This window comes from Mytilus californianus, unplaced genomic scaffold (assembly GCF_021869535.1).
Source record: "Mytilus californianus isolate M0D057914Y unplaced genomic scaffold, xbMytCali1.0.p SCAF_8, whole genome shotgun sequence".
Classification (NCBI taxonomy): domain Eukaryota; kingdom Metazoa; phylum Mollusca; class Bivalvia; order Mytilida; family Mytilidae; genus Mytilus; species Mytilus californianus.
Window position 1 is genome coordinate 25211540 of NW_026262734.1, and position 27465 is coordinate 25239004.

General features: G+C 31.2%; 1 protein-coding gene across 1 annotated transcript; it reads right to left on the bottom strand.

The window, feature by feature from the left end:
* Window positions 1-616: 616 nt before the first annotated feature.
* LOC127712559 (malectin-A-like) lies at window positions 617-16703 on the bottom strand. Its single transcript, XM_052219068.1, has 4 exons — window positions 16250-16703; window positions 12363-12545; window positions 9918-9975; window positions 617-5940 (listed from the first exon to the last, which is right to left on the bottom strand). Exons 1-4 carry the CDS (start codon window positions 16646-16648, stop codon window positions 5714-5716), a joined length of 867 nt encoding a protein of 288 aa, XP_052075028.1. The 5' UTR covers window positions 16649-16703; the 3' UTR covers window positions 617-5713.
* Window positions 16704-27465: the final 10762 nt, after the last annotated feature.

Consider the following 27465-nt stretch of genomic DNA (forward strand, 5'->3'; position numbering starts at 1 on the left):
TAAACAATGTTTTTATTTATCTAAAGGCCAAAGTCCTAATGTTGTGTTAAATTTAAACACAAATTGGTTTAAGCAAACTTAAATTATCATATGAAGTGTTGAGAGACGGATAAATTGACAGATGGAAGAATAGACAATGGTATACCATAAATCATTCCTTCTTAGTGGGATGTGTAAAAAATTGACATTATAGGGACAATCACTAAAAAATGGGTTATTTTATTTTTCTCAAAATGTTTGGTTACCGGTAGACAGAACTTCACAGACTAATAATTTTACCCCTTATTTACTCTGATTTATTTTTGAGTTATAAGTCAAAAATTGCAGTTTTAGACCTATGTTCTATTTTTACAGCTGGAGCACATGTTTTTTGTTGGATTGAAACAAAATTAGGATCGTTTGTAAAGGACATGCAATGTAGCATCACTCCAAGTTTCAAAACCTTTGGTTTTGTGGTTTCAGAGTTTTTTTTAATTTCAACTGATAACTACAAACACCAAGTGATTATATAAGCTTTCATGTGCTAAAAAACATCAACACAATATTCTTAATGTGAAAAGAAAGGATTGACCTACCAGAGTCTCCTCCCCCCAAAAAAAAAATAATTTGCAACAAATAACACTTTTTAAATGACTTTTATTCCCTCATTTCATAATACTTTCACAAACACATTCATCCAACATTTTCACATAAAATATATTAGGAAATTAAGATTCACACATAATTCTGTAAAAAATGACATACATGTGTGTTACACACTGAAATCGAAATACATATGTGTTACACACTGAAATAGACATACATGTGTGTTACACACTGAAATGAGAATCACACATTTACATTTGTATTGTGGAATGATAGAGAAGTTGGATAATTATTGTTTTTAAAAGTAATTTCATTATATGTATAAACAGTGGGTGCTGTATCTCTATTGTCTTTTCTCCTAAGTTTCCTGAACCAGTGTTTAAGCAGAATGCAATAAACTTATAAATTAAGCTAACTCTTTAGTGTAAATGTGTCATATGAAAAAACATTCAGTTAGAAAGTAACTAATTTTCAATTATATATCTCAAATCTTAAAACAAATTCTATTACATCTACAAAGTTTAAAGTAAAGAAAAATTAAGTTATGACTAAATAACAGTCCTGTCTCCCTGTTTACTTAAAATATGAACACTAAAAGTTATGGACAGGTCAAAAAACACAATTTTGTCTTTAAATGCAGCAAAATGTAGATCTATGTACTAGTTAAAATACAAAAAAAGAATATATTCACATAAGAACTTTGGATTTATTCATTTAAATCTTTTGTTATTAAATTAACAAACTAAGACATTTTAACCATAACCAAGAAAAGTTCAATGCCTTTAAATAAAGCTAGTAAAGTTTACATTCCGAAGGTAAAAAAATCTATTTAACAACATAAAATTTCAGTCAACAATAAAAAATGTTCCATATAGTTTTGTTAAAGCTAATTCTATGTTTATATTATGCTTTAGATTAAATTGAATTTAAAGATTTGGAATCCATTTTATTCTGAAAGTATGAAAACATTTTATGGAGCTTTCAAACAGTCTTAATTTTTTTTAACCAAAAGAATACCAAAATATCTCCCCATCTATAGAAGTATGAGAGACAAATTTGGGAAACTTTATTGTATATATCAAACAAAAACATAATATTTAGATCTTATTATTATCATCAAGAATCGTATCTATTTTAATGATTGAGATTGTTGCTTTGGGTCTATATAATGATATTTATTGAAGCTCTTACATCGCTCACTCTAACATATATCTGACTTCTTTACTTACAATCTCACTATTGAATATAGATTATATTACAACTTTAAGGAGTCATACTCAGTTTCCATTGATGTCAAATTTACTTAAAATGAAACAACAGTGGTTTGCTTTTTATATAACATTTCCAAACCGTTCTTTCACAAAATATACATCAAAATCTTTTAATCCATATTATATCTTTAACAATAATCAAATTTACAAAACTATAAACTTTCACCTCCAATATCTATTTACAACCACAAACAATTGGACAACACTCACAAATGGTGATCATAGAATTTCATATTCATCAATTCTATATAAAATATGATTGGTTGATGATTACTTATTATTCAAAATTCATCCTTATAATGCCATGCAAATTTTAAAAAAGGTACCCAGCAATTAGGTTAACAAAATAGTTTTTTTTAATGTCACACTGCCTTATAAATTTTATGACAGAAAAGAGTAATTACCCTTACTTGTGGTAAAGAGTTATTTCCCCTTCCATATTAGTGAAACCTAACTCTTTATTATTACCAACTATATACCTTATTTGCAAACCTGTACCTTTAACAATTTCAATAAAAATTCAAAACAGCAAATCAGAATGTGGTATATTTTTTTAAAATATTTTTTAGCCATTTCTTTTTCCTGTACATTAATTCTTATAAAATATATCAACTCAAATAAGATTAGGAACCTCTAAATATAAGCATACAACTTCCTATTTATTCACCCACATTCTTGAAGAGAACAGTGTTTTAAGTCAGTAACAATGCATCAATGTTTAATACAAAGTAGATTATGCATAATCTATTTTTGGGACTCGTAAGAAAATGTATATACCAATAAACAAAATAAAATTTTCTTTATCTCATGTACCATGATCTTTTCTTCTTAAAACTATACACATTCATATATTTAAACTGAAAGAAAGGTAAAACATGCCACATTTATTTATACTGAAAGTGAGATCAAACATGCCACATTTATTTCATTTATGAAAACTCTTATCAATGCATTGCACATAATGTTATAAGATAGGCTTTCGTATTTATGTAAAATGGATACTTAGATATAAACAAAAAGGAAATGTGGTTTGATTGCCCTTTTAAACAATTGGAGCATGCTTGAAATTTCCATATATAAAAAAAATTGCTTTGGTATTATCAGGATTATCAAAATAATGGATGAAATCAATTTGGTATGACAGTTCAGAATAAATAACATGGAGAATATCCCTAGTTCTAACTACCCAATAGATGATTTTCAGTATTTATTACAGCTAAGGAAAAAATCACTACAATTTCAATACTGAAACAAATTAAATATCTTTTAACAATATAAGTATTAATATGTGTAAATTTTACTATTTGTGTGCATACATTGTATTAAGATGACGAACTCTAAAAACGGACACACCACATTAACTGCCAATAACTTAAAAAACAATAGAATCCTTATCATTACTTGTGTATCAATGGATAAGTGTATTGTGTAATTAATACTAAGGAACACATGGCTTAACTTAGACACTATGAGGATTGAAGTTTGTTTTGTAAAGGAAAACATATTAAAAAAGCTATTCCATAAAAGAAAATAACTTTGTATTTAAATAAGAATTTCTTAAGTTAAAATCATTTGTGAAATAACAAAGAAGAGGTAAATATGGTGTGTATTCAATCAAAATTAATTCACTAATATGAATGATTTTATTGAGAAATGTTAACTTGCACTTTCCACTTTACTAACGCAGTGTAATGGACAATACTGTTAATACATATAATACAAGTAATTTAGGATACATCTATTGAAAAAAAAATACAGAATAGATGTGCAATTGCTACAAACAGTACAAAAAAAAGAGGTTTCCTTTTCAATCCATTATCAAATTTGCATATATATTTTTCAACAATATAAACATACTATGTAATATTTAAAACATTATACAAGCTTATAATAGAGAAAACTAAAATTAACAAATCTTATTGAATACAGATCATGATAGCAACACATTATAAACTACTGTACATGATGGTAACACATTATCAAATTTTTTAGTATCTTTGCTATGATTTACTTTCATGATTTTATAAGATCAAGATATGTTTTCTGTAATCAATGGATTATTTTATAAACAGCTTTTTATTTTTTTTTAAAGATAACGGTTTTTTGTTTTGTACATATTATGCAATTAAACAAAAATAAGTTTAAAACTTATACAGTACCAAATATTAGAACGTTTTTTGTCTCTTAAAATCTGCTTGCAATTGGCCATTACAGAATCTTGAGAATTGTGGGTAATAATTTCAAAAATTACGACTTAACATTGTGATTGGATAACAACATCATAAACAATGGAAATTCAACCAATGATATGACTCTATTTACATTTGTGGGTATGAAAAATAAAATAACCCATAGTAATTTAGATTAAAAAAAACCTTAATGATATTAAATGTTATCATGTTATTGCTATATCTAAAGAAGGTGACATAGTCATATAATTCATTTGGACACTTAAAGCATTTAGTGTGTTATTTTGAATTTGGTACTTTACTGAATTCAAAATCAACATAAATTGATGAAAAAGGAATGGAATTATTTGTTAGTCAATCGAGAACTAATTGAAATATAAAATCTTTAATGTTATGATAGGTTAATTTGTTATTAACATTATTTCTTGTACACGCGTGATTCAATCAACCCTGAATTGGCCGTTACAGAATCTAAAGGACAATGGGTAATCTTATTGTTCGTACCCCATATGAAAATATCGTCACGTCATTGGTTTAGAACGTTTTAACTAATCGCAACATTTTGGTGTACACTTTTGAAATTATTACCCAGAATGCATTAGATTCTGAAACAGCAAATTAGAAAACATTTCATTTTTACATCAAATAATATGTAAAAATTTTTCCTTCCATTGTTCGAATGTTTAAAATTTTGTTAGTTTGGTATTTATTCTACATAAGAGACATTTTTCCTGTCAATGATTTAGAAATGTTAGGACTTTTTTCAATATATAAAGTAAATATATACTTTAGATAAATCTGATAGTAAATCTAAGATAAATATCTAATTGCACATCTAATATAAACAAAACATAATGAGGACTGTGTTCAATCAAAACATACATGTACCATGGAATGCACTTTGAAAATAGGGTGACCACCTACAGAGAACCCTCTACAGAGGCAATTTTAGAAAGTCACTTACATTTTCACTTTACAATAAAAGGATATGACACCAAACCCTAGTTGAGATTTAGAAGTGCCTTCTCTGGATCCCACATAGGTTAATATAAAACAGTCCTGAATCAGATAACTAGACGAAACCTACTTTTTACACTTATAGATAAACTATGCAAAAATAAAAAAATACAACAATAAACATTAACATTGCACAATAAATTGAAGATGCGTCACATCAGGAAATTTCGGGCATCAAAACAACATAAAAAAAAACATGATATAAAGCAATATTTCTATTTAAAAAATCGTATCAAATTATTAAAGCAATGATTTTTTTTGTGAATAATTAGTTTGAAAAATAATGCAACAGCATTTACGAACTCATTTCTGTTACATGTTAAAGTTTGCGTAGCAGAAAATATTATTCAAAACGATTTTTTTTTAATTGTACCTTTGCTCTGAAATTTCTAAAAAAAAATCACATCAGATGTTTTGTCAAAAAATGAAAGAAAAATGTTTCTTATAAAATACTGGAAAATATGATCCTGCTTCCTCATACGCAGAAACCAAGTTTTTTTCATAACTACAGGATGCATCCTTTTTTTATAAAACTAACATGACTAATGACAGAATTTAATAAATTTATCAGAATTAATAACTTAAATACATCCCAACCGACAGAAAAAGAATGATCAAAACAAAATAGATAATAACCTAATTTTGAAATCATCACAATTTACATAAACAAAACAATAATGGAAAGAATGCTCCGACTGCAACAAAAACAGGTAATAAGATACTACTTGTATCATCTGCTGCATATGGATCTTTTACTTTGGGCCCTGAGGGTTTTCTTTTCTTTGGTTTCTGTTGGTCAATTTCTTCCACTTCTTCCTCTTCATCATCAAAGTCTCTCTGTGTTTCAGTTCCAGGCAAGGGAGGTAACTTTGGAATGTCTACAATAAAAATTTAGTGATTATACAAAAAAGAAAATTACATGTCTTGTAATAAAACTAGATTCACACAATCAAATGTTTTGAAAATTTATATTCATAATTAAGACTTTTACATTGAGCAAAGTCTGCATAATTACAGAAAGAACAATAAATAAAAGTACAGAGTTCCAATGTCCCCCGCATTGCACATTTTTTATATTTGAAGGGGCATAACTCTTTTAAAAAAAAGTCGATCATCCACCATTATAGAACTTGTCCAAGATCGATATTGCTAATATTAAGCTCTTGTATAAGTTTTATAAAAATCTGGCAAGAATTGTACCCGTGAGAGCGCTAACGAGGCTATTTTCCCTTAATTTAATGTTTCCAAGGGGCATAACTCTTTTAAAAAAGTCAATCGGCCACCATTATAGAACTTGTCCAAGATATTGCTGATATTAACCTATAGTATAAGTTTTATAAAAATCTGGCAAGAATTGTAACTGTTAGAGCGCTACCGCGCCCATTTTCCATAAATTTAATATTTCCAAGGGGCATAACTCTTTTAAAAAAAGTCGATCAGCCACCATTAAAGAAATTGTCAGAGATATGGCTGATATTAACCTATAGTATAAGTTTTATAAAAATCTGGCAAGAATTGTACCTGTGAGAGCGCTAACAAGACTGGACGGACGGACACACAGACACCCAGTACCGTAAATTGGGTTATTTTGGTTGTAGTTTTATTTTGGTTTATTTGGTGCCTCCAATGAAAGTGCCAAAATTAAACACACGAAAATAATCGAAACACTAAAAATTGAAACGCCAATATTGCGTACTGGTACGACAATATCGTAATGTTAATTGTTTGGGAAAACCTTATATCTTCCGTATATTTCCTACAATTTTATACATAGCCAAATCTGCAAATAAATACCTGGTATAATTTGACAACACTATATAATTTTTACTTAATTGTCAATTTTCTCAAATTGTTAAGAAAACAAAACATGATTTTTTATTCACAAATGTCATAAATATGCCAGGCTATTGCTGATAATATGCCGTCATTGGTAATTAGAATATCAAAACTCCTTGTAATCCTTTATCTTCAATTAATTAACATGTACTGCCAGAGGCATAAGGATTCAAATTTAAATCCTTGATCGTCAATAGATTAACATGTACTGCAATAGAGAGGATTAAAATTTATTTCAAAAAAAATAAAATGCTCCGCAGGGCGCAGCTTGATACGACCGCAGAGGTCGAACCCTGAACAGTTGGGGCAAGTATGGACACAACATTCAAGCTTGATACAGCTCTGAATTTGGATTGTGATTAAATATTTGACACAGCATAGGTTTCTGACACAGAATGAATGTGGTCTAAGAACTTAAAAATTTTAAATTGGACATTCACCTATTATGGTCCAATATCCAAAATCTAAATACATGGTTAGATTCAGCATATCAAAGAACCCCAAGAATTCAATTTTTGATGAAATCAAACAAAGTTTAATTTTGGACCCTTTTGACCTCAATGTGGACAAAGTTGATAACGGGGCCCAAAAATCAAAAATCTAAATACATGGTTAGATTCAGCATATCAAAGAACCCCATATATTCAATTTTTGTTGAAATCAAACAAAGTTTAATTTTGGACCCCGATTTGGACCAACTTGAAAACTGGGCCCATAATCAAAAATCTAAATACATGTATTGATTCAGCATATCAAAGAACCCCAAGAATTCAAGAATAAAACCCCATTGAAATTTGTCAAGAAATAAGCAATTTATACGAAGTATCTTCTTTTGCACAATACTGGGCAATTGAATATTTCTTGCTATTGCGCAATACTGTACAATTGACAATTTCTTGCTATTGCCCAATATTGTGCTATTGGATATTTCTTGCTATTGCGCAATACTGTGCAATTGAAGATTTTTTGCTATTGCGCAATACTGTGCAATTGAAGATTTCTTGCTATTGTGCAATACTGTGCAATTGAAAATTTCTTGCTATTGCACAATACTTATTATATAATAATTTACACATCCTGTTTGGTGTATATCTCCTACCATATCATTATTATATGCTTTTAAATATTAATCAGAAATAACCAACTTAAAATGAAAAATTTTAAAAGAAAAAATAAAGGAAAAAAAAAAAAAAAAAGAAAAAAAAAAAATCCCCCCTCCCAAATTTTTTGAACCCCCTTATGATTCATCACCCCCAAACTCAATACCAGCCTTCCCTTTGTGGTATGGTACCTTGCAGTACAATTTCAGAGAGATCCATACACTTGAACACAAGTTATTGTCTGGAAACTAGAAAAATGCTTATTTTTGGCCCCTTTTTGGCCCCCAATTCCTAAACGTTTCGGGCAATTACCCCCAAACTCAATTCCAGCTTTCCCTTTGTGATATGGAACCTTGTAGTACAATTTCAGAAATATCCAAACACTTACACACAAGTTATTGTCATGAAACTAGAAAAATGCTTGTTTTTTGCCCCTTTTTTGGCCCCTAATTCCTAAAATATTGAGGCAATTACCCCCAAAATCAATTACAGCCTTCCCTTTGTGATATGGAACCTTGTGGTACAATGTCAGAGAGATCCATACACTTACACACAAGTTATTGTCTGGAAGTTACAAAAACGCTTATTTTTGGCCCCTTTTTGGCCCCTAATTCCTTAACTGGTGATACCATAACCCCCAAAATCAATCCCAACCTTCCTTTCGTGGTATTGAACCTTATGGTAAAATTTCATGGAGATCCATTCACTTAAACTAAAGTTAGAGTGCGAAAACCAATGTGTCTTCGGACGACGCCGGACGACGACGACGCCAACGTCATACCAATATACGACCAAAAAATTTTTAATTTTTGCGGTCGTATAAAAATAAATAATCTATTTAAAAAGTGATTTTGAAGATTAAGATTTTATTTCATATTTTCTTTCAACTTTGAACCACAATACACGGACATATTTGCAATTGCATCCGTATCTGATTCCTTCATTAAGTTAACTTTGTCATGTTTCTAGTTTGAGAAATTCAATGATATTTTGTCAATAAGCGGGTAAATAAAGGCAGATATGAATGAGCTTGGTCACTACTGTTGTTCCAAAATTAAACATATCAATTAGACAAAGCACCAAAATTACACACACGCCTTTCGAGAAAAAAACGCCAAAATATCCCGACGCCAAAATTTCCCAATTTACGGTATTTCCATGTCCCCCGCAACAAGTTACGCGGGGGACAAAAATGGTGTTAATACCTGTCTTTTATAGCCTTACTATGTGCATGATTTGGTCAATAACATAATCTGATAAATCTGCACTATTTAAGTGTGTATACTGTGTTCATACCAGATAATATAAGTAGGTGTAAGTATTCAGAAAACCTTTTAAATTGAACCCATCCCATTTTATCCCTGTACCAAGTCAGATACCTAACAAATACACGCCAAATGTCAGCCTATAGTGTACTGGTTATTTGTTTGCTGTTTTTTTTTTAATAGTTGTTGATGCTGATTAATTGGTGTTAAACATCCAGTGGCAATAATTACATGGATATCAGCATCAGGAGGAGAGCATGTTAATGTTTCATGAATACAAATCATGCTTTATAGTACATGACAGACAAAATGAGCTGGATATTTAACATATTTCACCAGGTAACAGTCAGCAGTAAAACATGTCTCTCTAGCAGGACAAACTATTTTGATTAGAGCTGATTAGTTTTTGTTCTTACTCCTAAATGCCTCAGGATTAGTGAGAAACAGAAAATACCAATTTTCAAGCCTTGGGTTTGAGCCAGTCTGCAGACTGAGCCAACAACCTCCTGCACTCTCGGTTTGCAAGCTACCACAAGACAACCCAAGTAGTTTCGTTTATGCAGTAATACTGTACTGTCCATATATTCTACATAATACATTTGCTTTTCTTCTGTAAACAACACAAACTCAATGCCTACACATGCATACACTTACCATCAATTGTTCCTTTCATTACAAATACTGCATTTACTTTTGGATTGTCAGCATCACCCTATAATGAGAAAGGATAACATACTGTGGATTCACATATGGTTACCAATGTCCATTTGTCATGGATTGAGGAACAATTATATTTTCCTTTTATTTAATTTCGTGGATTTGCCAATGTTTGCATACAAGCCTATATACAAAATGTGTACTTTGTTAAATTCGTGGTTAACCCACGAAATACAAGAAAATGTGTATCTTCAGACTATTAACGAATCCACAATTATTTTGGAAGTAAGAAGCCATACATTATCATGATTATGAACTGCTTAAGGAACAAAATTAGCTAAAACTATTTATAGGTTATGGAGCTCCTTTTCGAGATATTTAATTTTAAAAAAAGTGGTGGGAAAAGGCTGACTCAGACTTTTACCTTATATTTGCATTGGTATTATTTGGGTCTCAAATCGAAAGAAAAATAATTTAGAATCTGCTTAAATTTTGGTAAATGACCTTTTATGAGCTATTGAAGTCTTATATGAAAAGAAAAATGGGTGTTATGGGGCAAAATATTTTACCCTGTATTGTTGGAAAAAAAACAAGGAGTCTGAACATCTTACAAAATTTCCTAAACCTCACCTAAGTACATCCTTAAGCATGTCAGAGGGTGAATTTAGACTTGAAAAGCTTTCCCTAATAACATCGCCAGAGTTATATTCCTGCCCCCAGTTTTTAAATTTTAGTTCAAAAGGAATTTTAAGTTATAGGAATGTCAAGTTATAAATGTAATTAGGAGGTGGTTAAAATGGTTGTGAGTATTTATAAAAGATTAATTGGTAAGGGTATATTCCCCCCTTTTATTAGGAGCGCCACAATGAGATTGTTTCATGTCAAGAAAGATAACTCAATAAGTTTTAAAAATGAAAAAAAATTAAAAAAATTATGGTGGTGATAAAAAATAAGGTCTGAAACATACACACGTTTGGGGTCATATAAAATAAGACAAAATAAAAGTTAAATGTATAATATTTTTGTAATTGGAAATATTACAAAACTTTAATTCACTTCATTTTAACTAAAAGTGATCTCCATTATGTTTTCTATTTGAAATGATCAGAAATACACATCTAAATAAGTGCTATTCCATTAAAATGTATGTGGGAGGGTAGGAAGGGAAGTTTAATTATTGAATGTGGGTCATAGGTCTTTTTTCAGTATGTGTCTATTACCGATTACCATTATGCAAAATTGAAATATGTCCACTATTGCATGTAATTACCTTGGTTATTGTTCCAGATTAGACAGGTAAACTTATAACAGTGACCAAGTGTTCTGATTAACTGGATTATCTTGTGAGTTTACATACATTTACATTATATTGTTCATGTTGTTAACCTATATGCTTTTGGGACTTTAGTTATACCAGGATTGTATTTTTTTTATATATAATAGATTGGATTGTTCCAAATACTAGTATATTGACACAAGGTTCTGACAGTCCCACATTATCTTGAAAATGTTTCTGAACTGTTTTGTTTAAAAGGCATAAGTGGCAATCTAACTTAATTATATTGAAATAACTAGTATAATCTCTTAAATAAAAGTTGAAATAACTGTGTCTTTATCAACTATGAAACAGTCAACTAGAACAGTACATGTTCATCTGTAATTACACACAGGGCATTGGTTCTTTAGATAACTGTACAAAGGAGGAAATGATTCACCAGATACATGTTTGTAGTATGTACAACTACAACTCTTACCTGTGGCACCAAAACCATCGGAAGCAGCAGTACAGTGTAATATTAAGATGTGCAGTAAAACTTGATGTGTATAAGTGGTCATATGACATTGATAATGCACATTGTATAGTGAAATGTCTTAAGATCATGTATTGCTGATCATTTAAGGTGGTACCTAACACTACAGGGAGATAACTCTGTAAAAATCAGCTAAACGTTTTAATCACGTTGTATTGTTAAGGAAATATTACACTTCTCAATGATCAAAATTAGTGTTTGTCAAACTGCTATATAACCAACGAAATTTTTCTGATAAAGTGGTTGGTTCAAATTCTTTGAAATTTTTATATTTTTGTCAAAGGGTCAAAGTAAACATTATGTCAAAATTTTATGAAAATTAAAACGAGCCAAATTAATTTTAGTCAAGGTGTTGGGTACCACCTTAAAGTTATAGTTTCGTTAATTTTTGATCGACTAAAACAGTTAAAATTAGAAATGTTTTTGCATAAACAAGTGTTACGCAGATAATGAACATAAAACTGGAAAAGACATCAATCAAATTGTTTATCTAAGTTCCATATTTGCTTGTAATTTTTGTGTCTGCGTAATTGAACATTAGTCAATAAATTATCACATTTTGACTGACTATTGCATCCAAGAAGCTCATTACAAGGAGTACAAATGTATGAAGAATTTTTTTTCATCATACCTTAATAAAGTCTAAGCTTATTTTCTGATCAATGATTGTTGATGTTTCACCATTAACTTTCAGCTTCCCACTTCTAACTGAAAAAGGAATGATTTCATCGTGTGCAACCCCTCGTCCAACTTTGGAAAATATGTCCAACTCATGTACAACAGTGTGTTCTCCGTTCAATGCTACATCAAAAACCTAAAAAAAAAAATTCTACATATCATGTATATCATAATATCAATCTCCATTTCTTTGTCTATAACCATGATAATATTAAGTACAAGAATCATAATTTAATTGGATATTAAAAACTTAATTGAAGGTGCACTCTGAATTTTATTGTATCTCATCTAAGTGCCCTACTACATTCTTCTATGATTGAGTAATTAAATTTAGTGTCCTTATTTTGACCACAGATTTGCTTAAAGTACATGAAGTATGTCAAGGTCAGTTAATTGAATTTAATGCATGAACATGAGGAAAAGAGGCCAACATAATTTGGACACTTTAATGGATGCAATTGACAGCTGGGGTGTCAAATACATGTATAATGTAAATTTTAAACTTCTGTGCATCAATCATGTCAATGTATTTTAAGAAGTCTGAAACATACATTGTACATTTTTACATGTATCATTTTTATTAGAGATTCAATCCCTAGCTATAGCTTAACATGCTTAAGTTTATTTAAAAATTTTTGTCATGAAAAAAAAACCTCATCAAAGATAACAGGCCTACAATTTTCATGATTTTGTACATGCAAGATGCACTTTTAACCTACAAAAGACTCAACAGTGATGGTCAAATAAAACAAATGAAAGGCCAAATCAAGTACAAAGTTGAATAACAATTTATTATTTTAGATAATGTTAAATTGAAAGCGAATTTTTTAAAATATGTTTCTACTTTGATTCTGTTTATTTACTCATGATCAAAATATACTGGGTATTTTAACAAATGTCTTCACAACTTTAAATCATCTACATGTATGATCAAATTACAGACATAACATTAATGGGTTGATGGTATAGATGACAATTAAACTATGAATATCAACAACATGAACAAAGAAATGTTATAATTCATCAGTTTTATATGCCTGTACATGCTGTACCAAGTCAGGAATATGTCAGTTGTTTTTCACTTGATCCATTGATTGATAGCTTTAGGTTTTGTCAGTTTTTATTGACTTTCCATTTTTTAATTTTGTTAAACTTTTTTTAATATAACAATGAGGACGTGGACTTTGATGTTCAGTAATCAATACTGTCACCTGTTGTCAGTTATGCATTTTTTCTATTTCTTATTGGTGATAAGAAGCATGCTGTGATCATGATGATTATGCTACAGATGGTGTGAAACACAAGGATGCCAATAAATTGACTGGAAACAAGATTATATGTACATTGTATAAACCAAAAATAATTCATATTTTAGGTTACAAAGCAACAGTTCATTATTTAGAATATAGTAATGTCCAGAAACCGCACAAGGATTCTGATTTCTCATATTGTTAAACACCACACAAAGCCCTTTTTAAATATAATCATATCCTTCAGTACCCCTTTTCTATTTCAGTTCAATGCACTATGCAAGTAGCTCTTTTTTTATTCAGTTTACAGGTTAATACAGTACAAATTAATATTAAAACAACACAAGCTTTCCAACACATAAAGTATGAGTTTCCTCATTGTTGAAGGCCATACCTTGACCTGTTGTTGTTTAAATCATTTTCCTTAGGTCTTGTCTCCTTATATCATGTATATTCATATAATTTTTTTAGTGCAATTGTTTCAAAACAAGTCCAATTTTATCACATTAAATAGTCCAGGAATCTTCATGACCTGTTTTCTGATGGTGTGTCGACACTGTTAAATCATCTTCCAACATCATCAAATAATCACCGCCATATATATTTAAATAAGTACAACAAATGTGCACAATGGTTGGAAATGTAGTCAAAATTTGTTTTCGTTTCACTATCAACCACTATTTTTGTCAGCAATTATACTTGATTTCCTGTACATTTATAATTGCACAACCCCTATTGTATTACAAAGGGTTTCTCCTCATTACTGTTTTAAAACCCTGAACGCTCTTTAATCACTTTCGACGCTCCTGATGGAAGAAAACATTGGTCAAGTTCAGACGATTAACTGCATTATTCAATCAATCTACAACCCTCTTTTTAAACGAGTATAAAATTACTCTTATAAATAAAAAACGGAAAATAATTTCATGCCAAATAACATGAAGACAGCACAAGTGTAAAGAGTAAATACAGCAGTGTTCTCCCCAGAAATTGTTGAAGGCGCAAAAGTTTGTAGCATGTAACCCTTTTTTTGGAGTGAACTATTGTGACATGAAACAATCCTTCAGAAATGCAATATGAATTTAAAAGCTTTATGACATGCTACATGTAGGTGCTTAATTATATACACTATTTTTAAATTATTATAAAATAAAATATAATCAATTTGCACACATATAAAACACATTGATCATGTTGATATCACAGTCCATTTATAGAGTTAAATTCAATTTAGGAGTCCAAATTTAGTAATTTGAAGAGAATATTCTCCTGTTCCTTTGAGCCTTCCAGTGCTGAACATAAATTTTCCATGTCTGGTGCAACTGCTTCTTCTAAAGATATTGTATCATTAAGCAGTTTGTAATTTTTGGAATACAACTTTTTAAAACAAATGAATTATAATGAACAGCTGACCAATTTTCCGCAGTTTGACATTTCGAGATCGTTTATGTGCGTATTTGGCACAATATGTTCTTTGCCCGATAGAAACCTGATAAATTCTTCAAAGTATAGTCCAACAAAATTATTTACTAGTTACATTATACATACATGACATATATGCTTTTGTGTTTCCAGAACCAACTTTTGATGAGTTGTTTATGAATTGTTTATTGTCAAAGTTTTCCGGACTCAGGTGCAAGGACGAAACACCAACGTTAAAGTTCTGATTTTTTTAAAACATGAATATTAAAGACAATTTTATTTGCTAAGAACAAAAGTTCACATTCTGACCATAACTATCAATTTGCATTTTCAATTTATCATAAATATTAGTTTTTTGACCTTTTTTACGTAAAATGACTTCCATTGATAAATATTTGTAGTTGTGTATTGCAAAGTTACCACACGTTTTCATCATGTTCATAGGTTGTATTAAAATAGATTTTATTATTGACCAATGAGAAAATTCAATATTTAATTCGGGAATTAATCAGGAAAGCCATGCATAAAAACGGTTTGCAATTGTATTTCGATCTTTTCCATTAATTCCAATCCTGAAACACTGAAAAAGTATCCAAGGAAAATATTTATCTATTTGATGATCATTTATGCAATTATGTGATCTGATAAGGCAAATACAGGTAAAGGATAGACTAGAGTCGATCAATAATTGCGTACTTTAGTGTAATATTGACTTTCTTCTCAGCAGCGATCTTTAACTTTAAAAAAGTTATCAACAGTTCATACACTAATTAAATATGAAAATTAACACGCTGCTGGATTATCTTTAAATAACTGCCTGCCAATGTAAGTGCTGCAGGGACAACTATAATATTTGGACGGCGGGACCGCAGCATCATATCGGCCTAGGGAGAACACTGTACATGAACACTAACTGTGAATTTACAATGAAGATTAGGAATGCATTTTTTTTCGATCAAGACACCTTTGGTTTTGTCTGGGTAAAAGTTTGTCATTGGTTAAATTTGTATCCATGGATATACCTAATAGTTGTCCGTCTTCAAGGACCAGTGGCTATGCAACAACTGCCTCAAAATCAGATTAAATGTCCATGTACAAATTTGTATGTCATGTATCAGTAATTTTACATTAATTCACTATTGTGAAGAATGTTTTAATAATGAAATACCTTTTTGTTTGGAGATGTAAACCAGACTTCACAAAATTTCAAAACCAAGGTAAAATCACCACTTCCTTTTATTGGAATTTCATATCCAAAATTTGACATGTGATATCGCTCTGTTTGATATAAAATTTGATCTTGGGGGTTTACACGGCCTATCATCAATGTTTTGCCATAATCTGAGGATATGCCAACTTTGTCTTGCTCCAGTGGATCAGCTTCATAAACAATACCGTGAACATCAGTGTGAGCTTCACCTCCTGCATTCACAGCCCATATGACCTCACCAATCCCAATAGATTGTGAAATTAATGCAAACAGTGTTAGAAATATTGTCAACGATTTAGAATTTTTGCCTAAGGATCTTTTTAAGGATGCCATTCCACGCAAAAGAAGTGAAAACATCTTTTGGCTGTGGCAAACGTGTGGTTTCCAAATCCCGGTGCTTTCAGGAAGTTGATAACGGTGATGCCCTCTGTCGTCAAGAAACAACTTCCGGTGACAGCTGGATTTACATGATTGGATCGCCACATATTTAAAAGCGGGAAATTTAAACACAGTTATGGTACCGAGTTTAATTGTTAAAGTGAAAAATTCAAGTAACCTTAATTTTTTTCATTCAGTGAATAACTGACCGCCACGAAATAGCACAATAGGGCTTTTTAATAACACCGATCATTCAATCAATCAACTGGACTCCAATTTCTAAGTGATTACCCGGTGAGGCATTATCTGGGACTATTATACGTTAGTATATAGTCAAGGCATTATCTAATATCATGGCCTCGATAAAGACTGCATTTATACTTATTTTTATGAAAGCTTTTGGTAAATTCCCCATTAAACATTAATCAATGAAACTAAAGCTTTGGAATTGAAGACCCGTGACATATTAGCCTGATCATATCCAGAAATCAACGCCACTTTGCTTATTTGAATATTATACTAAAGAAATCGGATACGGGTCACGGAAATTATATTGAAATGATAGGGAATTTTGAAAAAAAATGTCTGTTTTAACTTTAATTTAAGTGATAGACAGGTTGCGGGGACAGAAAATAAATATACACAACAATATACACCATTTAAACGAAACATAATGACTGTCGTTGCAAAAATCAAGGTTCCTGAGCTATTTTAAAAATCGAAGCGAGAGGCTTTTAACATTGCAGTATAAAATACAGGCTAAAATGGCTGAAACGTCAAATTCGCAAACTTCGTGTTGAAAATTGACTAACAAGGTCATTACAAAAACAGGTTGCGGGGATGAAACTTGAAACTTGAATGTCCAAAGAATAAGCAAGCCCAAACCTTGTATGTGTAGTCCTTGAACTCTAGGTTCCCACGTAAAGTTAAAATGCCCCTATTTCAAGAAGAATAAACTCACGAAAACACGAAAAACTCACTTAATTCGCGTTCATTGTTTTGATTTTGACCGCCTGACAACTTTACGGAAATATCACGAGAATAAAAGCTTATGTGAAGGGTTACTGCCAGTCACCCAACGTCAAAACCGTAGCACTACGAATACTGTATACGCAAGTTAATGTAGTCCCAACCAAAAAGGTAGAACTAAATACATATAGGGAAACATTGTAATTGAGCATTCATTTGCCATTGAAGTGCAATCTTTCTTGGTTATCAAATTAAATAGAATAGCCTGTGATTTACAAGTAAGATTAATTCAGATTAAAATCGACGATGTTATTACATGCAACGTGACTCAGTTGTTGCTAAACATCCAAATTCAGTCTCTATAATATGCATTTTGTGTCCTTTAATTTTAACTAAAGGTTTCAGGTATTCCGTTTTCATCTTTTGATTATCCTCTTTGTATTACGTTGAAAATTGCTGTTTATAGGAAATATTTAAAATAACCATTAACAATCATATCAGGCAAAATGGTAGGTGACTGCAGGTCACTTTTAAAATGCTGTAGATCTATTCGCGTAGGGTATATGGATTTACAATTATTCATATGAGTGTCAATTAAGGAGGAAATCGAAAGGCAAGACCTCGGGCCTGATTTTCGAAAGTATCTTATGGTTTTAGGACATTTCATAGTCGTAAGATATGTATTCGAAAGGGTCTTAAGTTATGATATGTCATAACTTTTATCGTACACTTAAGACACCTCGTGACATGACTTATGATGGTCTTATGATTGTCATAAATGTTACGACATCACATATTTGTTTCTAAGGTATAAGTGTCATTTACTGCATCTTTATTTGCTCATGTAATATGCACATCCGGGATTTTGAAAAAAGGGAGGCACAAACTAGGCAACGTTTGGAGTGGCATATGCTAAAAGTCTATACGTAAACCATATATGTAGCTCCATAGGGGGCGATGCCCTGCCTCACCTACTAAATCCGTTTCTGCATGCAGCCTCCCTTGCTCTCTTTTTGGCACTGTTTGTTGTGTTGTTTAATCTGATAAACAGTAAAGATTTATTCTTTTCCACTTCGTCATTCAAAATTTGGAATATCCTTCGACGTAAAATTTGGAATCCTTTTCATAGTAATGATTATGTTTAATAAAAATTTATAATATTTCTCTCTTTATACAGTCGTTCATTAACGTATTTGCACGGGCATTTCTTTAAGCGGGTACTCGATGACCCATATCTTAAAGGTATTCCAAATTAGACAACACTTCATTATAATAATACACGAACGCGAAGTTCTAACTAAATTTAAACAAATTATCAACTCAGATTATAACTCGTTTTCATATATACTTTCGTGTTCATCGTGTTCATTATAATGCAAAATATGAAATATTCGTATAAGATCAGAACAGCAATAGTTTTTTATACTTTTCATATTCATATATTTTCTCTTTTGACTGTCATAATAGTGGGACATGTATGTGTTCACGTGTGGAATTAACTGGTGGCATCAATACTCTTTCAAGTAGTCATGCAAAGAAATTTCCTCCGTTGTAATTTTGAAAACATCCCATGGAGCAAATTACACAGATAATTTATATTGACCATTTGGTACATGGCAGGGGTCTACGCGACATGCATATGCAAGCCATAAATTAATTTGTTGTATATTTAACTACTATTGGGTGTCGTAGAATGTCCAACAAGGTTTAGTTGAACTGTATGTGGCATGACTAGTACTGCGAGATGTCAGGTCTTTTATTTCTTAGTTAATAATTAGGTCTTTCCACTTTTCTGTGGAAAGACCTATTGTATTTGTTCTGATTATTATTATTATTTTTTTTTTTTTTTTTTCTTCCGCCAAATTTTGTTCTTGCGATAAATGTTTGTTTCGCAATATGTCGCTTAGATATTTCTCATATTGTATCGTATAGTTAATGCGCTTTTAAATTTCACCCTGCTAAGCCGAACCATTTTCTTTGTAAGAGTTATCTCCCTATTCACTGTTTATCATCTGTGTGCATCTCCTTCGTAACAAAAAAAGATATCGACAAAATTCTTTTTACAAATTGTTCGTTACATCCTCAGGAATTTTTGGCTAATTTGGATCAAAGCGATTCGATGAAATTTTATAGGAGTTATCTACCTTTATCAAATAAATTTGTCGTTATGTTTTTGTTACTCATAAATTGTAAGCCGTATAAACTTAACGTCTTTTTATTTAAGGTTCTTGGATCCTAACTTCGAAAATGAGGTCAAGGTCAAAGGTCAAGGTCATGTTCTGAATTTTGTCTTTTGCTTGTTTTTGCATTTTCTCCGATATTTTTAATGTAATATATTAAAGAACAAGTGCAAAATGTTTGTTATATTGTGATGAAGATATGATAAATTTGGTCTGAGACAATCCAGCGACATCTTATTGGAGTTATTGCCCCTGAAATGTTTTATTTTAAGGTAAATTGATTATTACTTCATATTGGTACATGATAAAGCCATAAGATCTTTTGCAAAATGTTGGGTGACATATGACCAGAGACATATATACACAGAGATTGGCAACTGTAACAGTGGTCAGCGAAATCCAATTAAAAACACGCATCACACGAGACTTTAACGAGATCGCCATTTTGCATCTGATCATGACAAGTTCACCACCGCTTCGATTTTTATTTTACATCAAGCTTTTCAAAACAGCTTAATGTAAGTATATATTTCAATTTCGTAAATTATTTACCTTGTTTTATTCAGTTTGTAGTAATTGTTAGTTAAAATATTGTGACGATTAACGTTTTATTGTGGTCAATAATAAGGGGAAAGCTTGGCCGACATGGACGTTATGAAAATTTTTTACACGGACGTATTTTTTATTAAAACCTTTTCATTCGAAAAGGAATAAAACAATTTATGAGATGAATCACTTTTCCCAAGACATACTGGTTTTGTGTAAATATGTTGAATTTTTCATTTAATCACCCACTTTGATGCAATTTACAATTAAAATTCAGTATTCTCGCTGTCGTCCACGTTCAATTTTTAAAATATAAAGACAGGCCCCTGTCCATGTCTACAGTCAATAAACTTTTCCATCTTTAGAGAATAATTATTCCCAGCACATGAATTACTTTCTTATGACATACTGGATTTGTGTATAACAGTTGTTTTGTCCATATTTTCACCATCTTTGATGCAATTTACAATTAAAAATGACCATTCAAGCTGTCGGCTATTTTCATTCTCTTCAATATAAAGACAGGCCCCTGTCCATATGTCTACAGTCAATAAACTTTTCCATCTTTAGAGAATAATTATTCCCAGCACATGAATTACTTTCTTATGACATACTTGATTTGTGTATAACAGTTGTTTTTTACATATTTTCAACCACTTTGCTGCAATTTACAATTAAAAATGACCATTCAAGCTGTCGGCCATTTTCATTCTCTTCAATATAAAGACAGCCCCCTGTCCATGTCTACAGTCAATAAACATTTCCATCTTTAGAGAATAATTATTCCCAGCACATGAATTACTTTCTTATGACATACTGGATTTGTGTATAACAGTTGTTTTTTCCATATTTTCACCAGCTTTGATGCAATTTACAATTAAAAATGACCATTCAAGCTGTCGGCCATTTTCATTCTCTTCAATATAAAGACAGGCACCTGTCCATGGCTACAGTTTATAAAATTGTCCATCTTTAAAGAACAAATGTACCCATCACCATTGATCACAGGAATTACTTTCCCAAGACATACCGGTTTTGTGTATATAAATTGTTTTTTTCATTATTTCCACCACTTTGATGACATTTACAAGTTTATATACATGTATATTTACATTCAGTATCTGACAGCATTTTTTTTTAACAGGATCCTGCATGTTATAAAAGAACAAAGATGTTGATCAAATTTACCTAACAGTGCAGCATACAAGAGATGTAATATCATACATGTGCTGAATGTAGGACTCCCTAGCCTTTCTGATTGAGAAAAAGATTCCCTGGCAGACAGGAACAACTATTAGTGATGACTTTTTTCAAATGTTACTGCACAGTCATGTAGTGGACCGATTACATGTACTACTATCAATGTGATACTAAAAAATGGTTTTGTAAGAGAGAAAATGACATGTGCTTATCCTGACTGTGAAAACACAACATTATTGTAGTTCAAATATCATAGTTCATATGCCAAACTTGATGTACATGTGTATGCAATTTTTGTGCAAGTGATGGTGACATCATTGAACTAAGAATAAATACAAGACTCCGCATTCAATCTATTGAATTTGAAACAGAAGTGGCAGTTGTGCAGAGACTATACCGATAAAAATGCAAATAAATATCTTGTGTTCAACTTCATTTGTCTTCTTTACGTTTACAAAGTATACATGTACATAATTTTTACATACATGTATAACAATATGATGATGTAGTATGATTGCCAATGAGACAATGATTTACATGTATGACTATCATTGGAAGGCCACTCTATAATATCTTTGTATATCATGAGAATGGAAATGCTACCTTTGTAGCATAAAGGTAGCATAATGTAAAAAAAGGGAAAATGTTCATTTATTCAACAACACTCTTGTGAATATACAACTTGACAGTACTAAAGGCAAAATATTTCGTTTCACAAATTCCTTCCTCTCCTCGGAAAATAACATATTTAATTGTTTACATGAAATGACAAAATGTATAGAATAAGAAGCAAGAAATGTTCACTCTACTTGTACACTACTAGTCGCTCATATTAGTCATCATCTATGTTTGTTTCAGTCCTTTAGCAATGGTGCTTGTTTATATTTATCTGTTGTGTTGTGTTGTTTCAGTTTTACATGTCCTCATTCTGTGATCACTGTTTCACCTCGCCTATTTTGAAAAATGTTAATGCAAATATTTTCTGCAATAAATTGAAAAGGCACAGCTGCTATGACTATTCAGAAATGTGAGGTATATGTCAATGAGACAACAACCCAACGACAAAAATATTCTTTGCACATCTATGAATGTTTAAGAATTCTTGTGGAGGTCAAAAGCACATAATGTGTACTTATATATTGGTGACCTGGTACATGTATGTACCTATTGATGCATTCCGTCCTAAACATAAATTGTGTGAAGAGACCAAGCAGTTTATATGCTTATAAAAGAACTGATATTAAAATGAATTCCTGTATAACAAATTCCGGGAATGAGACACTATTTTATTTAAACCAGATGAGATATTACATGTAGTGGTAAAGGTTTAAACAGAAGCAGGAGATGTCAAGGGGCAATACAAAAAGTACAAGGTCATGTAACACAGATAAAAAAATGACAAATGAAAAGAAAATAACGGCCCACATAGCACTGCACCGAAACATAAACCCACAAAAGATCAGATAAAACTTGTCTTCAATTTTAAATCTTTCTAATTTCAAACTCGAGTTTCACTACCCGATAGGAAAGAGTAAAGATAAGGATGTTGCAGTACTTCTGTGGTCTATGAAACAGAACATTAAAATTCTACAGTTCAGCAGAGCATTTTACTGTACTTATGATGCACGTTGTTTTTAATCAGGGTCTGTGATATTAAGTCTATAAAAAACTACAAATAATGACAGAATAATATTCAATATTTCATGACAGCAAAAATAGTTATTTCGACAACACTGTACATAATGTACGTTCATTTATAAAATTCATGCAAAGGTTCCACAAATAATGTAATTGTAGGTCAATCAAAAATTAATCATTTAAATCCGTTTTCCACGAGACAAAATTCTACTGGCTACATATTTTTTTTATATAAAAAAAGTTGCTTTCTGATTTCTTTTTTTGACATGTTAAATGACTATTTTTGTTCCTGATTGAATACTATAGTAGAATGTAGGACAGTAAGTCACGGACGAAAAGTCACAATTCAGTTTTGAGATTATTTTTCTATGAACAAGAAAACACTAATTTTAAAAATAATTTTTTGATTTTTTATTGAACTATAATATATGAAGCAACTTTGTTATTAAAATTTATTCAATAAATATCAAAGATGATCAAATAATTGTTATGATAACAAAATGTCAAATTGGTTTGGCACTTAAATGGCTTCATGGTGCCAAGAAATATATTATTTGCATGATTAAAATTTAATAATTTTTCATTTATCAAGGCTTATGAACAATTTCCTGAACTTAAAAATGAATAAATGTAAAAAAAGATATTATTTGAAGATCTTTCTCTTTTTTATTCAAACAATTGTCAATAAATTATTTGTGACTTTTTGTCCTATCCAATTTGTGACTTTATGTCCTGTGACTTTTTGTACTGTGACTTTCTGTCCGTTTACCCTATTCATAGTATAGCCCAGTGTTTCTGTTAAAATAAAGTTCTGGTCATGGTTAAAATAATGTCAGAATTTGTTCAGTTGTAAAACAATTACCAAGTAATAATCCACTTAGAACTTCACCTCCGGCAAAATTCAGGTGATCGGAGGGCAATAAATTGCGTAATCGCACACCTGTGAATCCACAGTCACAACTCTTAAGGAAATAATGACCGGAAAATCGGACACACATAATTTCACTGTGTAATTTAGAAGCAAACTTTAGCAAAGAAATGTTTCTTGTTATATCATGATCATTACCAGATTTTACTTTTTAAATTAAAAGAAATGCCGAAAAAAAGAAAAAAATATTTTCTCAATACATTAAAAAAAATACAACTATTTCAAGTAGTTTTTTAGAAAAAGAATTTATTTGATCTGAAATAAGTTTTCCTTTTACTTTTCTTGATTAGCTATCGAGGTTATTCATCCCTGACTTGTCTACATGTTGTAGAATAATTATCGACGAGAATCTCATTCCGGGCCGCGTTTTTTAACGGGATTTCACGGAGTTGCCAATCTCTGTGTATATATGTCTCTGATATGACCTTGAAAAATGTCAACCGGAAGTGACCTTGAGTGAACCGGAAGTAGTCATTTTAGCACTTATTTCATGTAGAAGTACATAGAAACCATATATTTTTTGAATGGTCATACATTAATCTATCATTTGAGACCGGAAGTGATATTTTATAAACCGGAAGTAGCATATTATCTCCCTTTTTACAGGCAAAAGTATATATAAACCATATATTTTTGGAATCAGTGTAAATAAATCTATCATATGAGACCGGAAGTGACATTTTCTAAACCGGAAGTAGCCAATTATCTCCCTTTTTACAGGCAAAAGTATATATAAACCATATATTTTTGGAATCAGTGTAAATAAAGCTATCATATGAGACCGAAAGTGACATTTTCTAAACCGGAAGTTGTCAATTATCTCCCTTTTTACAGGCAAAAGTATATATAAACCATATATTTTTGGAATCAGTTTAAATAAATCTATCATATGAGACCGGAAGTGACATTTTATATACCGGAAGTAGCATATTATCTTCCTTATTACAGGCATAAGTATATACAAACTATATATTTTTGGAATCAGTGTGAATAAAGCTATCATATGAGACCGGAAGTGACATTTTCTAAACCGGAAGTTGGCAATTATCTCCCTTATTTCAGGCAAAAGTATATAGAAACCATTTATTTATTGAATCAGTATGAAGAGATCTATACTTTGACGTTATTAATAACTTTGAGTAAACCAGAAGTAGCTTCCTATCAATTATTTAGAAAATTGATGTGGAAAGACCTTCAATTGTTCTTTGAACAATTGGTTTTTAATTATAATTAGATTTTGGTTTTCTGCCAATCTAATTTCTATAATTTTACATCTATGTATTTTGAATGAACTTGCATTTGTACAATTACTTCATATTAAGGCTCTTGTATAGCCCAATGCAAAGAACTGTTCTGTTCTGAGCTGTATACTGGTAAACTTGTAGGGTTAACATGTACCATTATGGTTACTTCTATGCACATTGATGAAACAACCCTTTGCATAAGTCGCACTAAAATGCAGACGTCTTTTTGCTCGTCAAATGACAGTTTACTGGTCATCGCAGGCTACTAATAGACTTGAGTAACTGCTAGTCTTACCCGATAACACAGGTGATGCTATTAATACTACCCTTTAGCACAGAATTTACTGCTAGTCATACACAATAAAATATGAATTATTGCTAGTCATACTCAATATCACTGGATTTACTGCTAGCCATACCCAATAATACATGGGTAGCTGCATGTAACACAAAAACGTATTAGTAATGTGAGGGGATGGTTCTGGATACAGTGTATGGGGTATATTCCAAGGCACTTCAAATAATACTCAAAGCAGCAAAACAAATAACAATTTAATGAAAAGAAAGTAAAGGCATATTCAATTCAACATTTAACACATCAAAACATCTTAATAACATTTAGACAGAAACCCTTCCAAACATTAGTGCCAAACCCAATTTAGCTTAGCCATCATGACGCCACGAGGATTGCCTATAGTGCTTAATTTCAGACAGGCAACCCGTCTTATCGTAGTTTGTTTTAATGTGCATCGCACTCAGACAGGCAACCCGTCTTTGGGCAATTAGTTTATATTCAAATATCTTAATTATTTCATTTAAATAACTTCTTTCAAAATGGTAAGCAAAAATAAATAACATTGCAAAATTATCGCAAACGCCAAATAAATAAAGGAACTCAAATGTCAGTCTTGCTCAATATATGAATACTAAATAGAATAAATCAAATGAAAATGAAATATTATCAAGCAAATTAATTAACAGCCTGAAATAATTAAGTAATGAAAAGGGAAATAATCCATTCCTATTACAGTAAGTACATATTAACTACTGCTGGCCATTCCGTATAACATATTAAACTCATTGGATTTTGCATGTAGGTCATCCTGATATTGATCTGTACCATAATTATCTGAGTTGCCTATAGGTCACCCTGTTATTGATTTGTACCGTAATTATATGAGGTGTCTGTAGGTCACCCTGTTATTGACCTGTACCATAATTATCTAAATTTGATCTGTTCCATAATTATCTGAGTTACCTGTATGTAACCCTGCTATTAATCTGTACCATAATTATGTTAGTTGCCTGTAGTTCACCCTGCTATTGATCTGTACAATGACCATCTGCGTTGCCTGTAGGTCGCCTTGTTACTGATCTTTGCCATAATTATCTGAGGTGCATGTATGTCACTCTGCTATTGATCTGTTCCATACCATGTCAAAAGTACAAGAGGTCACATTGCAATTGATCCGTATCATACCCTTTCAAAGGGGCTTGAATGTCACCTTCCTTGTGGTTGATCTGTACCAAAGCCTAATGGCTATCAAAGGTGCTTGTAGGTCATCTACTATTCGTCTCTACCATATCCTGTCCCAAGTCAGGAATATTTCAGTTGTTATTATATAGTCCGTTTTTATGTATGTTGGCGTTTGTTTTTGTTGCACTTCAGTGTTTCTGTTGTTCCGTTATTTTCCTCGTATATTTGATGTGTTTCCCTCGGATTTAGTTTGTAACCCGGTTTATGACTTTTGAACAGCGTTATGCTACTGTTGCCTTTACCTATCATAGCTGCTGAAGATTATATTCCTGTTTATCTTTACCATATCCTATCATAATTATCAAAATTGCCTGTAGGTCATCACGTTTTTGATGTGTACCATATTATATCCTAGGTGCCTGTATGTCACCCTGCTATTGATCTGTACCATATCATTTCAAAGATGCCTGTAATTCACCCTGCTATTGATCTGTACCATATCATTTCAAAGAAACCTGTAGGTCACCCTGCTATTGATAAGTACCATAATTATCTGAAATTAATCTGTTCTATAATCATCTGAGTTGCCTGTATGTAACCCTGCTATTGATCTG

Coding starts and splice junctions, on each gene's coding strand:
- LOC127712559 (XM_052219068.1), bottom strand. CDS start 16,648: ATGTTTTCACTTCTTTTGCGTGGAATGGCATCCTTAAAAAGATCCTTA. Junction 9,976..12,362: donor TAAGCTTAGACTTTATTAAG/GTATGATGAAAA, acceptor TTCTCATTATAG/GGTGATGCTGACAATCCAAA. Junction 5,941..9,917: donor AATGAAAGGAACAATTGATG/GTAAGTGTATGC, acceptor TTTTTATTGTAG/ACATTCCAAAGTTACCTCCC.